The 15,745-nt window shown below is 33.3% G+C and overlaps 1 protein-coding gene across 1 annotated transcript; it reads right to left on the bottom strand.

Annotated features, from left to right (window-relative positions):
- On the bottom strand, positions 1,614–3,692 carry LOC109714161 (cytochrome P450 86A2-like). Its single transcript, XM_020238625.1, has 3 exons — positions 3,438–3,692; positions 2,465–3,351; positions 1,614–2,381 (listed from the first exon to the last, which is right to left on the bottom strand). Exons 2-3 carry the CDS (start codon positions 3,341–3,343, stop codon positions 1,671–1,673), a joined length of 1,590 nt encoding a protein of 529 aa, XP_020094214.1. The 5' UTR covers positions 3,344–3,351; positions 3,438–3,692; the 3' UTR covers positions 1,614–1,670.

Here is a 15,745-nt window from a genome sequence, read left to right as displayed (position 1 = left end):
AAGTATAATGTTCCATGATTTTGAAGTGCAAAATAGTTCTTTCACCATTAGTAAACTTGCCTGAAGTTTTTAGTAGAAATTGTTGCCTTTGCCCAATCTGAAGCTTTTAGTTTTTGGAGAGTTGGGAAAAAAAGATATAATAGTCCTAGTATTTGCAATTTAGATATTTTTTTTTTCAATATTGGATATGTCTGGAATTTTGAAATTACAAGATTTTCTAATCTTATTTCTATTTGATTATTTCATCAAGTTAAATTCAAATTATGTTCAATTTTGTTAAATTTGTTGTTGATTTTAATAGATTTGTATTCTTAATTGTATTAGAGTTTAACACTATTATAAGTATGTTCTTTATTGTAAATTGCAGCAAAATGAGAGAGATTATAAGTGTATTTTTGAAATTTGTTTGTACTCTATTTTAATTATAATGAAAGTATTCACTCTGTCTTTATTCGTGGATATAGATCAATGATCAAACTATATAAATATTTGTGTGTTCTATTTTTTATTCTCTTTTTTGATTATCTTTTAATATTTTTGCTGCATTCCATAAGCTAGATTTTCTTTGCTTTTGTCATCATATATATTGTGTATCAAAGCAAATCTGGTGTCAAAGTAACTAGCAGATAGATTGATAACATTGGGCATAAATAATCATCCTCTTCTTCTACTCCTTGTGTCCTTTCGTCTACCATCACTGCTCAGCGACTCCGGTGTGCCATAAGGTCGAAAATTTTTTAACGTGATGTGTATCGTGTGTTATAAATTATAATGAGTCAGTTAAGATATATTTTTTAAGTCTCATCACAAAATACAAGAGTATATTGATATATATATTTTTCAACTCTATTTTATTTATTAGCGGAATAAAGGTGGTAGCAGCGCGGACGGCACCATGGGCCTTGATTGTTGCATCAATATGATTTCATCAATTTTTTGAGCCCAATCCGTTGAGCCCATTCTGTTAAGAGAATCCAATGTGAGATCTGGTTACTTAAATGTCAGGTGTGAGGAGAGGCTTTTTTTTTTCTTTTTCTTTTTCCTCCACAAACCAAGCACAAATTTCCTAGGATCTAACTTAGTTATAGAGATTGATCCAACGATGTGATCAATTTTTTGGGCTTGAGATGGAAAAAAAAAAAAGGCACTTGATAAGGAATTAAGCTATTGGGTGCGTTAAAAATCTAATTAAGAATAATACGGTAATTTCGTGATAAGAAGTCACCTAAGAAAAATTTTGCTCTTCTAATTTTATTAGATAACGGAGACAAATTTGATTAAATAGTAGTAGATTTGGCTAATTTCTCGACTTTTTATTTAAAAATTAAAGTCTCTTTAACTCTCACAAACTAATCCTTAGTGTCTGCATGGCTAATATTTTCTTCCTAATGTCACTTTACAATAATCTTAAAATTTTCATAATTAAGAGTACGTAGTAAAGTTTAGTTTGCATGCAGGTTCAACAACTAATAACATTTTAATTGGAAATTATACTAAGCCAAATAGCGACAGGGGCATGCACTACGCGGACTATGTATAAATTTAACTACTTTTACTTATTCTGTGTTTTCCAACTACGTACTCGTACCAACGCCTATCTATGTATCTACATCTAATTCAAACTTGAGCACTCCAAATTTATTAAATTTGAGATAATTAAAACACAGAATTTAAGCAGCAACAGCATTCCCCTCCGCCGTCGCCGGCAAAGTCGGCCGGAGCTTGCCGACAATTGAGCCGAGGTCACGATTCTCCACGCTCATCCTGAGCCCGTGCTTCATGAAGAGCGTCAACGACATCTTCTGCTCGACGCGGTGGCCGGAGACCACCGCGAGAGTGTACCGCAGAAGAACCGCGGCGGCGACGGTCTTCATTTGCAGGTACGCGAGGTCCTTGCCGAGGCAAATTCGCGGGCCGGCGTTGAACGCGACGAACTTAAACGAGTCGTGCGGATCGTAGCTTTTGCCGTCCGGGGTGAGCCACCGCTCCGGACGGAACTCGAGGCAGTCGTCGCCCCACACGGACTTCATGCGGCCCGCGGAGTAGATGGAGTACGTGATTGACGATCCCGCGGGGACGAATGTCCCGTCGGGGAGGATGTCGTCGGCCACCACGTGTTTCGAGTCCTCGGGGACGGAGGGGTACAGCCGGAGGGTCTCGGATAGGGCGGCTTTGAGGTAGACGAGGCGGTTGGCCTCCTCGAAGGCCAGCGGGGACGCGAGCCACGCGGTGGTGTCGGTTCCGCGGGAGGCGGAGAGGACGGAGGCGAGCTCCGTGAGGATGCGGCGCTCGACGGCGGGGTGGGTGGAGACGAGCCAGAAGAACCAGCTTAAAGCGACTGAGGAGGTGTCGCGACCAGCGAGGATAAAATTGAGCGCCACCTGATAATTTTATATTAAAATAATATTATATAAAATTTTTTGATTGGATATTATTATTTTTATATGAAATAACTATTCTCTACCTCTTGAAGGAAAGAGTCAGAGTAAGAGCCCTTCCTCATGAAGCGGGAGAGAAGGTCGTCGTGATCGGCGCCGGACTTGAGCTCGAGCCTGCGTGCCTCGATCACGGCAGAGAGGTACCGCTCCACGTGCTCGACGCCGTCGGCGAGCGCGGACTCCATCCCCAGCCGGAACAGCTTCTTGAACCGCCACACGAATTCCGGGAATATGAAGCGGCGGAGGGTGGCCTCCGTGGCGCGGTCGAACGCCGCAGCGAACGCATTCTCCCGCAGCGGCGGCGCGAGCGTCTCCGGGTCCCTGCCGAAGGCGAGGCCGCAGATGTTGTCGAAGGTGAGGCGCAGGAGCAGGTCCTGGAGGTCGAGGGGGGCCCTTGCGTCGGCGGCGTCGGCCAATATGGGGAGGAGGCGGAGATGGACGGAGCGCGAGACCCACCGCGACATGGCGTGGCGGAGCGTGCGCGTGGTGAACTCGAGCGCCGCCGTCTTGCGCTGCAGCAGCCACGCCTCGCCGTCGGTGTTGAAGATGCCGTCGCCCAGCAGGTCCCCGAACACGGCGTGCCACGTCGGGCCCTTCGGGTAGTTGTCGAACCGCGCCTTCAGCACGTGCTCCAGGTTGCGCGGCTCGCACGTGACGGTCACCAGCCCCGCGCGCCGCGCCACCCCCGGCACCGCGCAGATGCACGTCTGGTACGTCCCTCCCGTCGCCTGCAGGTTCCCGGCGATCCACTCGTGCATGCGCTCCGCGTTCCGCACGAGCCCCGGCAGGCTCCCGACCAGCGGCCACACGCGCGGCCCCCGCAGCCCCCTACGCAGCCGCAGGAACCACACCGCGTAGGCCGCCGTCGCGCAAATTGCAACCGCCACCGGAAAAGCAAGCTCCATTATAATTCCTACAAAAACAACTGTGTAATTAACAACACTATATATAGATATATATATATATATATATAACATTTAATTGGTGGGAACACCGTACGATGTTTTGTGTCTTCCTACGAATTAAGATTCAAAGTGGGGCGTCATGGCTAAATAAATATAAATAAATTTGAAATGGTGGGTTAGGCATTGCATGGAAAAATGGAAATCCCTCCTAATAAATGAGAGTCGGGGAAAGATGGGGAGTGATCATAAATAGGGAGAGAGAGAGGGGGGAGGAGGAGGAATGAAATTGGGCCAGCAGGTTTAGTAGCGTTGGCGATCTGATTTTGCGCTTTTGGGTGAGAAGTTTTTTTGATGAAGCGATCGAGAGAAGCGAGAAGTAGCAGTGTTTGGATGCGACGGTTTAAAGTTGGGTGAGCGAACCCACCAACGGGATTCGATCCTGTTGCCTTTCTAAATCAACACTTCAATATTTAAAAAATTAAATTAATTCTTTATAAAAATATAATTTAAAATTTTTAGTTGTTGTGGGCTTATTGACATTAACTCGGTACCTCGAAATCTAAATAATGTCAAATACTTATTTATTTTCAATGAACAATATTTTATGTATTATATATACATATATATAGAGAGATGGGGGGGGGGAAGAGCAGGACTATTGTGCTTTTAGAAGCTTCGTTTTTGATGATTAAATTCTTGGATTGACAATCGGTTCTATTAGATTTGATCTAGCGTAATTGATGTATTTAAAAAATAAATTTTGTGATTTTTCGATATTATTTATCTAAGAATTAAAAGAGTTCAAAATCAATAATATTTAATAGTTGATACCTGCCATTTTCAAGTTTAACGGTACAGAAGCATTCAAATTAGATAAAATTTTGATAGAAAATTCTTTATACTATCTACAGCAAGATCAATATATCTGATCGAAAATTTCAGTACTATATCACCACTTTTTGTGAAATTTTTTTTATTTTCAACTGTTAATTTTGAATCATTTCGATCATTAGGTAAATAATATCGAAAAATTATAAAATTTATTTTCTAAATATTTCAAATATACTAGATCAAGTCTAACAGAGCTGATCGTCGAATTGAAAGTTTAAACATCGAAAACGGCTTAAGAGCACGAAGTCCTCTATACTCTTTTAAGAACATAACAGTCCTGCTCTCTCTCTCTCTCTGTCTCTCTCTCTCTCTCTCTCTACATATATATACTTAAAAAATTTGAGCTAAAAGTTTGATTATAAAGCTTAATAAATCATCACAAAAAAAAAAACTTCTTATAAGGCACTTTTCACACCATACTTAGGGAGAGCATTCCTATATTATGGCAAATATCGACGTTTCAAAAAATTAATATAAATATTTATTATATCAAACTAATTTATTAAATAATAAATTTTATTATTATTTTTAATTTTATAATATTTGAAAGTTTCAGAATTCAAAATATATTTTATCGATATTTGGTATAAGCTCTCGGCGCTTTCAAATGTAATGATAGTTTACTTTGAAACGCATTCAAACATTGTTAAATATTGAAAAAAATATATTATTAAATATTTGGTTTTAAAAAAAAAAGTACATGATACGTGGCATGTTATGTTGGATGGCTGTAGTGCGGCATAACCTGCTTGTAGGGAAAGTAATTTTCTGTGGATTTAGGAAGCAGTTTTAGTCGGAGCTAGCGTAACTGCCATGATCGATGTTGGGTAGCCAGCCGGTTCAGACTTAGCATTAACGGCTTCAACTGCCTCGCAAATAGCGAGCTGAATTGGCACCCCTAATTTATCTAAGAGCTTGATATATAGTTGGTATCTGAGGTTTTTAATTCGATTTTATTTCTTAAACAATGAATGAAGTGAATAATTTGCAGCTATATTTGTCTCCCCAAAAACAAAAAAAACTACGTTTTGTTATGCAACACAGTTAATCCATCCGAATTAAGTTTTTTTTTTTTTTGGACAAGCTGAATTAATCCCTATACGCTTCGTTTGGTTTGGGTATAAGTAAGAACTGTTTATTTCAGCGATAAGTACAAGTTTAGATATAAGTGAGAATTAGATCAATCTTGTGTTTGGATGAAAATTAGATTGTTTCCGGAAATAAGAAAAATAGTATTTGGATAGATAAAATGGAATAAGGAGAATAATGAATAGTTATAAATAGAAAATAATTATATTATCCCTCTCATTATATTTGAATTTAATTTTTTTAAATTTTACATTTATAATTTTAAATTTAATTTTTAACTTTTAAAATTTAAATTTTAAAATTAAAATTTAAAATTTAAATCTTCAAATTTAAAAATTTTAAATTTGAAAATTTAAATTTAAGACCAAATTTAAATTTGAAAGATATAAAATTTTTGATATTTTAAAATTTAAAATATTAAAATATCAAATTTAAAATTTAGAATTTAGAATTTAGAATTTTAATTTTTATATTACAAATTTTAAATTTTAAAAATTTAAATTCTATTTTAAAACAGGAACAAGCTCGGTGGAAACAAGTTTGTTCCCACCCTGGGTGGGAACTAACCCAAAAAATTTTATTTGGGTACAAAATGGGGTATAAGGACCTTATACCCCATATTGTAGCCAATCCAAATGGGCTCTTCAGGTGTTGAGACTTTGTCCTAGCTAGTCTAACTAACTTCACTTCAATATACTTTAGTGTCGCTGACCGTCCCTAGAGCAAGTGGTAAAAGGCTTGGTGGCTGGTACCCGATACCCAAGTTCGAATCCTAGTTAATTCACATTTTCAACTAAATTTATTTCTAAATGAAATAAACGAAGCAGATAGCGCGCTACTTATCTCTCAAAAAAAATATATATTTTAGTGCCTGAGATTTATCTCTAAAAAAATAAATATATACTTTAGTGCCTGAGATTTTTACTTATAATATATGTTCCATTAGTCTTTGTATCATACCTTTTCTTGCAAAAGGACTGGTTTATTCTTCATAATGATGGGGTAATAAAAGGAACTTTTCATACATTTTTATCTAACAAAATCACATGAGAGTGCAATAACTCTTAGCTAATTTTGATTGATGTTTTTTTGTTTCTTCTTGAGAAAAGATATGCTACTGTTTTATTTATTTAGAAAATAAATTCGGCCACAGATTGAGCCAGCTTGGGGCTTCGAGTAAAAATGAAAAAAAAAAAGACAAAAGAAATAAAAGATTAAATGCAAAAACGTTTCCACAAATCTCTGAGCACTCGGATCTCCGTCAACAAACATCCCAACGCACGTTTTGATTTCTGAAAAAATCTTCCATTACGCTCTAACCAGATTACCGACCACATGGCAGCGATGGTTGCCAGCTCCTTATCCCCCTGAAAAATTTTGATTGATGTTTTTAATTGCATGCACCTTATACCAACTAATTAGCTGATCGATCATTAAACATAAAGAAATGCAACAGAAACTACATGAGCACCCACTGTTTGGTAAATTAGCATTTAATAGCTTGAAACTGGTAGTTAAATGTAGTTTTTTTTTTTTGTTTTTTCTTTGTCACAGTTGGTAATTAGGCTTTCATTTAATTTCATCTTTTCCCAATAGAGTTGCAAATTTCCACGGAAGTGGTAGGTTTGGCAACATGCAGATGCTTGCATTGGAGGTTTTTGTTATTAGATGTTATTAAGTGTACAAAGAGGTTGTTGTCAGAAATAGTAATATGATAACTTATAAATTTTGTTTATAAACAAGCTATTAACTGGTTCAAAAACAAGCTATTTTTGTTTATTCTTGGAATATGTATAACTTCTGAGATAGATAGGAATTAATTCAATTTTGTGTTTGGACAAGAATCGGGATATTTAGAGGAAAAAGAAAAATTACGTTTGGTTGATTGGGTTGGAATAGTAGGGATAAGAGTAATTATGATTAAAATAAAAATAATTTATCTAAATAATAAGCATCTAGGTATTAGTAAGAAAATATTTTAATAAGTTAATAAATATATTAATCAAAATTACTTTATAAATTAATTAAAATTACTATATGAGATGACAAAGATGACATTAATTAGTAAATAACTAAAAAAATAATCCAATGTGTTAATATTAATTAATTATTTAATCATTTATATTTTTAGTTAATATATTAATTATATAAATTAAAATATTAATTATTTAACTACTAAAATATTAGTTAATAATTGAATAAGCATATCATATGGCTAACTATTTAATTAGATAAATAATAATAAATTATAAATAAATTGTTATTTAAATATTTATTAATCTAAAAAGTTAAATAATTAATTAGTCAATTATTAAAAAATTAATTTCATTAATTAATTATAATTTATAATTATTTATAATTTAATTAGTAAAGGAATAAGGTAGAGAATAATTTGTTCCACCCAATAGGTGGAACTACGTTATTCCGGAATAATCCGTTAAGAGGAGAATAGTAATTTTTGGCAATTTTTAATACCGTTAGGAAGAATAAGAAGACTATATATTTTATTCTTTTTTTATCCTTTAAACCAAACATAGCCTAGGCTTCGTTTGGGTAGGGGATAAGTAAGAACTAGTTATTCCAGGGATAGAGTTAAGTTCAGGGTTAAGGTGGGGTTAAAGTAATTTTGTATTTGGTTGAGAATTGGGTTTAGTCCAGGTATAAGAAAAATAACGTTTGGTTGGAGTAGATAAAATAAGAAGAATAGTGGGTTGTTATAAATAAAAAATATTGATTTTGCTCTAATTTTTATATTTGAATTTAAATTTTTTATTTTATATTTCAATTTTCAAATTTAAATAGATAACTTTCAAAATTACAGAATCCAAAATTAAAATTTATTTTTAAATCTCGAATTTAAAATTTTAAAATTTTAAAATTTTAATTAATTAAACAATAAATATTAATTTTAAGATTGCAAATTATACATTTTTAAAATTTCAAATATAAAATGTCAAATTTAAAATTTAAACAATTAAAAATAAATTTTAAATTTTAAATTTTAAATTTAAAAAATATTAATTTTAATTTTAAGATTACAAATTATAAATTCTTAAAATTTATAAATTAAAATTAAAATTATAAATTTATATTTAGAAATTAAATTGGGGTGGGATTAACTAATTAATCCCACCCCAATTCTAGAGGGATGGGGTTTGTTAACCCCACTCTTAACGGATTATTTCAGGATAACCCGTTAATAAACTCCACCCCCAAAAGTTTTCGTTTGGGGATAAAAGGGGGTTAACCCCCTAACCCCTTTTTTATCCCCGAATCAAACGCTAGCTTAGAGTTCTGTTCAAATACGTTTGTTTTTCTTAGTACCCTTCATTAGTCAATTTAGATGTAACATGCGGGCAGTGACAACTTACTGTAACCGGTTAATATCAGGCCGGTTCTCAGTCACTAGAATTCAAAGAGAAAGTGTCTCTAGTTAATTTAGAGCTTCAAATTTAAAAAGAAAAAGACTAGACTAGTAACTTATGACCCTAAGGTTTTGAATAGTTTTAATTTTATATATATATATATATATATAGAGTTGGACTGGGCTACTATTAGTAGCAAAATTCTATTGTTGCTACCAGTTTTTTAGCCTTTGTATCAACTATTTTCATCATTTCTAACCATTGGATTAAATACTAAAACCCAGTGGGGACCACTCAACCTTAGGGGGACCACTCAACTCTAACTGACTAATATCATCCTAACTCTATAATTTTTCATCCAATGGTTAAAATCTTGATAGCAAAAAGAGCATTTTACTACTAATAGTATTCCGGCCTATATATATATATATATTATATGATATATAATAACTATAGTGTTTTTAATCGCGACTATAATATCTAGTGGTGATTAGACTCAAAAAATTAAAAAGGTAAAGATGCTCGATATATAGTAGTTCTAGGAATGGATAACTCTCTGAATATCTTTTCTCATCTTTCACATCTAACTTATAATTTAGTGTCCACCGTTATTTTGAGTTTTGTTGAACACGTTGTTTTCTTGAACCCTTCATTTTATGCAAACTAAACAGTTAATTTAGTTAATATATTAATTATATAAATTAAAATATAATTATTTAAATAATATAAAAAATATTAGTTAATGATTGAATATTAGCATATCATATGGCCATATGGCTAACTATTAATTAGATAAATAATAATAAATTATAAATAAATTATTATTTAAATTATTATGAATCTAATAAGTTAAATAATTAATATAATCATTATTAAAAAATTAATTTCATTAATTAATTAAATTTATAATATTTATAACTTAATTAGTAAAGGAATAAGGTAGAGAATAATTTGTTTCACCCAGTAGGTGGAACTACTATCTTCCTCATTAACGGTTATTCGGAATAATCCGTTAAGAGGAGAATATAATTTTTGGCAATTTTTAATACCGTTAGAAGAATAAAAGGAATAAATTTTTAATTTTGCCTTTATTCTTTAAGCCAAACAAGCTTTGGCTTAGTTTGTATTGAGGCCTATCTAACGCTATTACATAAAATAGAGTTGAGGAAAAAGCATATAGGAATATGTTATGTGTTCTCCGGTTGGACCGCAGAAAATATATTGTAATCGACTCATCGCTCGATATGCGAAAGGCATTTTACATACGAAAATAAATATAATATTTTTTCAAACGTACTTTTCATCACACGTAATGTAATCTCTCCGTAATCCCAAAGAAAGCCTTTAAGTTCTGTTCAAGTACGTTTGTTTTCTTATAATAAAGAACCCTTCGTTAGTCAATTTAGATGTAACATGCGGGCAGTGACAACTTACTGTAACCGGTTAATATCAGGCCGGTTATCAGTCACTAGAATTCAAAGAAAGGTGTCTCTGGTTAATTTAGACTTTCAAATTTAAAAAGAAAAAGACTAGTAACTTATGACCCTAAGTTTTAGAATATGTTTAATTCTATAATATAATGAGAGAGAGAGATATCTAGGCTGCTATACTATTGGTAGCACAGACAGCTCTGTACTTATCAAATTTTTTCAAATGATGCCGCTTCCAAATCGACGATCGGCTCCGTTAGACTTGATCTACACTATTGAAAGTATTTGGAAACTAAATTTCATAATTTTTCGGTATCATGTATCTATCAAGCGAGTAGTCTAAAAATGAACGGCTGAAAATAAAATTTCATTAAGAAATGATGATAGAAAACTTTAATTTAAGATCAGAGGTACTGATCTTATTCTAATAGTAAAAAAAAAATTTATAAAAATTTCATCAGATTTGATTATTTTACACCGCGTTAAATTTACAAATGCATCACATCTACCTTTAAAATTGTTAATTTGAGACCTTTTTGATCACTGGGCCAATGATGTCGAAAATTCTGAATTTAGTTTCCAATACTTTCAATATGTAATAAGTCTAACGGAACCGATCGTCGATTTGGAAGCCGCATCATCGAAAACAACTTGTGGCATGGAAGTCTCCATGCTACCGATAGTATAGCAGCAGGACTTATATATATATATATTATAATATATATATATATATATAATATATATATATATATATTAATGATATATAAAACTATGGTTTTTTAATCCGATAATAATATGTTAGGTGGTGGTTAGACTCAAAAAGTTAAAGAGGGTTAAGAATGCTCGATATAGAGTAGTTCTAGAATGGATAACTCTCTGGAATATCTTTATCTCATCTTTGACATCTAACTTATAAATTTTAGTGTCCACGCATATATTTTGGAGTTTTGTTCAAGCACATTGTTTTTCTTAGAACCCTTCATTTTATGCAACTAAGAAGTTAATTTAAATGTAACTAAACAGTTAATTTAGATGTAACATGCAGTCAGTGACAACTTACTATAGCCAATTAATATCAGGCCGGTTATCAGTCACCATAATTCAAAGAAAAAGTGTCTCTGGGTTAAAAGCAATTCAAAAGTTTAATTTTAGTTTTAGAAAAATTTCGATAAAAAATTTAATAATAAATATTGTAGAGAAAAGTATTAAAAAAAGTCCTGTGGATCGAGACGTGTAGAGTACTGTTCTAGAAGCGAAATTGTCTCTCCACGTGCGAGGCTTTATGGTAATTACTTTCAGTAATACAACGTCCACGTTCCACCCCGTCGGCACGCTTTCAAGGTGGCGCAAAATGAACCAAACAAGGTTTAGGAGATCCAGCGAAATACTATAAAGCTCGGTGAAAATTAGCGCAAAAGATCAATGGCGAGAAACAGAGTTACGGATTAGGATTTTGCTCTCAGATATGCCTCAATTCTGATTGAACTCATGCAATCTCCTCCAATATATATATTCAAGGTAAAAATCTTGCTTCAACGCGTCAATTACGTATGGCGCAAGATAAGCCTAAAATATACGGGATACGGATTAGAACTCCCAAAAGAATTAGAACTCTGAAAATATAAAGATAAAACCAAAAAATTAAAAAATAAAATAAAAGAAATTGGGTGCTTGAACCGCGCGCGGCTGCTCGGCCTGGCCCAGCTCGTGCCATGCATGTGTTTAGTCGAGACTCTCATTTTCTCCCAAAAAACTAGTTTGAAAATAAAGGAGTATATAAATAATAACAATATAATTTTAGTTTCCATGTGGGACTAATTTTTACATATGAAAATCTTAGTATGAACTCCGAGGTAAGGCCCATCAAGTATTAGGCCGCCCAAGAAACTTAATAAATTTTAAATCACCAAAAAGCTCAATAAAATCTAACATTTAGACCTTCAAATTTTTTTTTTAAAAAAGACTAGTAACTTATCAATTATCATCCTAAGATATATTTAGAATAATCTTTTATATATATATATATATATATATATATATATATATATATAAGAAGCCCGCTAGGACTTGTAAAAGCCCAAGCACTTGCTTTGTAAATTATTATCGCGCTAACTACATCTTTGATCATTCATCCGTAACATACAGTAAACAAACCACCACTCAACCTAGGGGCCCACTTACTGCACTAACCGCAACATTCCTTAATCCAAGCCGAAATTTTACAAGCACCAATAAAGTGAGCTTCATTCTATATAATATATATATAGAAGAGAGAGAAGGAGAGAGAAGAGAAGGCTGTACTTAGGGAAGCACGGAGCCCTCCATACTCTCAAGTTGTTTCCGATGTTCGTCACTTTCGTAATCGACCTAGAGTCAGGCTCTATTGGAGTTGTCTAAGTATTGAAGTACCTAGAAAATAATTGTATTTTCGATACATTGCCTAAGTGATCGATAGGGCTTCGAAATCAATAATTTTAAAATGCGGGTAATCCGGTTGCAATTAACGGGTACAAATATCCACATCAATATGAAATTGATCAGAAAATGATTATAAACCATCATAAAAACAAGATCAATAACTTTGATCTAAAAATTAATGTCATATCATCATGTTTTGTAAGATTTTTATTTTCAGCCGTTGATTTTGAACCACTTCGATCACTAAGCAAATGATATCGAAAAATCGCTAAATTTATTTCTAGATACTTCAAATACTCTAGATCAAGTCTAACGGAGCCGATCGTTGATTCGAAAGTCCGAACATCGAAAACAAAGTGGAACCGAGCCCTCGTTCTCCATAAGCATCCTAGCCGCACTATATATATATATAGAGTCCGGCTATGGTGCTTGTAAAAGTACCAAGTATTTGGTGTTTGTAAATTTTTTATCGTTAGATCTACGCCTTTGATCATTTTCACCCGTTAGATTATACTATTTAACCAACCACCTACTTAACCCTAGGGGCCCCACATCATCTTAACCGCACATCCCTTAATTCAAGGGCTAAAAACTTACAAGCACCAATGACTTGGTACTTTTAAAAACATAGGAGCTCAATTTTATATATATATATATATATATATGATATAATAGGACTATAATTTTTAATTCGGCTATAATATATTAGGCAGTGGTTAGACTGAAAAAGTTAAAAGAGAAGCTGGTGATAGAATAGTTTCTAGAATGGGTGACTCTTGGGATATCTGTCTCGTCTTTTACATCTAACTAATAATGTGGTCAACCATATCAAGATTTAAATACTTAATTTTGAAATTAATATAGTTTATTTATTGAGTTAATTAGTTTAATTGGTTGCATTCAAAAAATTAAAATCAAATATTTTATTTGAGAAGTTCTCAAAATTAAATCAAATTATTTTTAACAAAAAACAGAACCATATTAAATTAACTAAAGTTGTTGGTTCTGTTTAGCTTTGTATACTTAGTTTTGTAGCTTATCAAATCCAAAATTATATCAAAATTTTTTATTTAAAAATTTGTCAAAATTAAACCGAAGTTTTTATTATGTTTGACTTTGCAATTTTTTTTTTCCCCTTACCCCAACCTTTCTCATTTTTTAAAAAAATCTTTTTTCTCTCTTCAAAAAAGAAAAACTGGGAACTAGATTCTTCTATATTCTTTGAAAAAAAAAAAGAAAAGTATTGAAGCGTATATCTATATTTTACTATCATATTAATTTGACAACTACTTGTTTTAAAACTAATTTTATTTCAAAGGGCTAGATTTTTACATTCATGGCCACAGATTCTCTGTGTGTGTGTTTATTGACCGTAGTAAAAATACCGTTATCTGATAATTTAAAATTTTCAAAAAACAACAACTAGTTTACATAACTTAAACATAGTAAATTGAAGATAATATAAGGAGGATACTGAATATAAAATATTAAAATACTGTTATTTAGGAGATTCAGTTTATGTAGATTACCCGTTTTTCCAAATTTTTTCCATTTTTCTCATTACATTTGATAGTTGTTACAAATAGTACAGCAACAATATTTCTCTCTCTTTAATTGACATATATACAATGTGAGAAACTAAGGACACAAAACACTTCAATATTATATCAAGCTTTTACCGAATGAAAGGGCTACGCTGTAATTGTGTTCTAGAGAGGGAAACTATAGCTATAGATTTGTACATGTAACTTAAACATGCAATATAAATTTCTTAATACATGCATTAACAATTTAAAAAGAACTTTCTATAGAAACCCAAAGCATCTTTCTTGTTAATTCAACCCCCATGGGTTAGGCTAGCTCCTATAATATCTATAGTATTAGAGCTCCTGTATTATAGTTTTGTTTTTTTATTTTAGGGTGCTTAAATTAACAATTCATATCGTTAAAACTAATCTAAGATATTTAAAGATTTTAGAAATAAAATTTTATATTTTTTCGATATAGTTTACTTTGTGATCAAATTATTCTAAACTTGTCAATTTTTAATGGCTATTATTGTGAAACAACCGTTGTACTCTAAAAGCTTAAGCTGTTCGAGAACGGTGTTTATATAATTTTATATTTAACACTCCCCCTCACGTCTGGGCTTGAGACTTTTTAGTTGGCCCATGACATGGACTTGAATTAAATGAGAGGAAATTAATATGTTAGGAGCCTGGCGTGACTCGAACTCAGGACCTCCTGCTCTGATACCATGTGAAACAACCGTTGTACTCTAAAAGCTTAAAAGCGTAAGCTTTTAGAGTACAATGGTTAGATGCCTTAATGGCCAATGGAACATGGGATTTAGGGCTCGTTTGGTTCGAGTTATGTAATATTACAAAGTATCTCGACATATCCAGGTATCTTGGATTTCGGCGTGAGATTACTACTAATGTTACATTAGAGCGTTTGGTTTAATACAGTAATGTAATACTAGATTACAGTGTTTATAGCATTAATATGTTTGGTTCAGTTTATAAAATTTAGTAATCCTAACATAAAAGTATAGTTTTTTCCAAAATTGCCCTTGTTGTGGTCATTTGAATATTATTTTTTGCGGAAATGACGAATGGAGGGAAGGAGATCGTGATGATTATTTGGGAGGACGACGCAATAGAAGATGATAGGTGTTCGTGTGAGAGAGAGAGAGAGAGAGAGAGAGAGAGAGAGACGTCCAGAGAGAGAGAGCGAGAGAAAGCGGCGTGCGAGAGAGAGGGCCGGGGGGAGGCGAGATAGAGATGAAAATAATGCTGTTAATTAGATTTGGGGTTGTTGGAGGGTAAAATTGTCATTTTACATAATATGTAGTATTAACGGGTTTCAGTAATGCAAGATACACGACCCCCCTCCCATTAATATTTTCGATGTAATCCTGCTCGATTTGTAATCCTACATTAACAACTAGATTACATAGCGGATTAACCAAACATAGTTATCCTGGCAGGATTGCCTGTAATCCTGCCAGGATAACTCGAACCAAACGCACCCTTAGTTCCACGATCACAAGCCACTAATGTCATTGGTTGTAAATGGATTTATCGTATTAAAACCAAAACTAATGGTTCAATTGATCGCCATAAAGTGAGACTTGTTGCAAAAGGCTTTCATCAATGGCCGGGCGTGGACTATATTGAAACCTTTAGTCCTGTCATTAAACCAGCTAC

The sequence above is a fragment of the Ananas comosus genome, linkage group 8, assembly GCF_001540865.1.
Source record: "Ananas comosus cultivar F153 linkage group 8, ASM154086v1, whole genome shotgun sequence".
In the NCBI taxonomy this organism is placed as follows: domain Eukaryota; kingdom Viridiplantae; phylum Streptophyta; class Magnoliopsida; order Poales; family Bromeliaceae; genus Ananas; species Ananas comosus.
The sequence above is the reverse complement of the archived record's forward strand: the minus strand, read 5'-3'. Positions and strand labels throughout refer to the sequence as shown.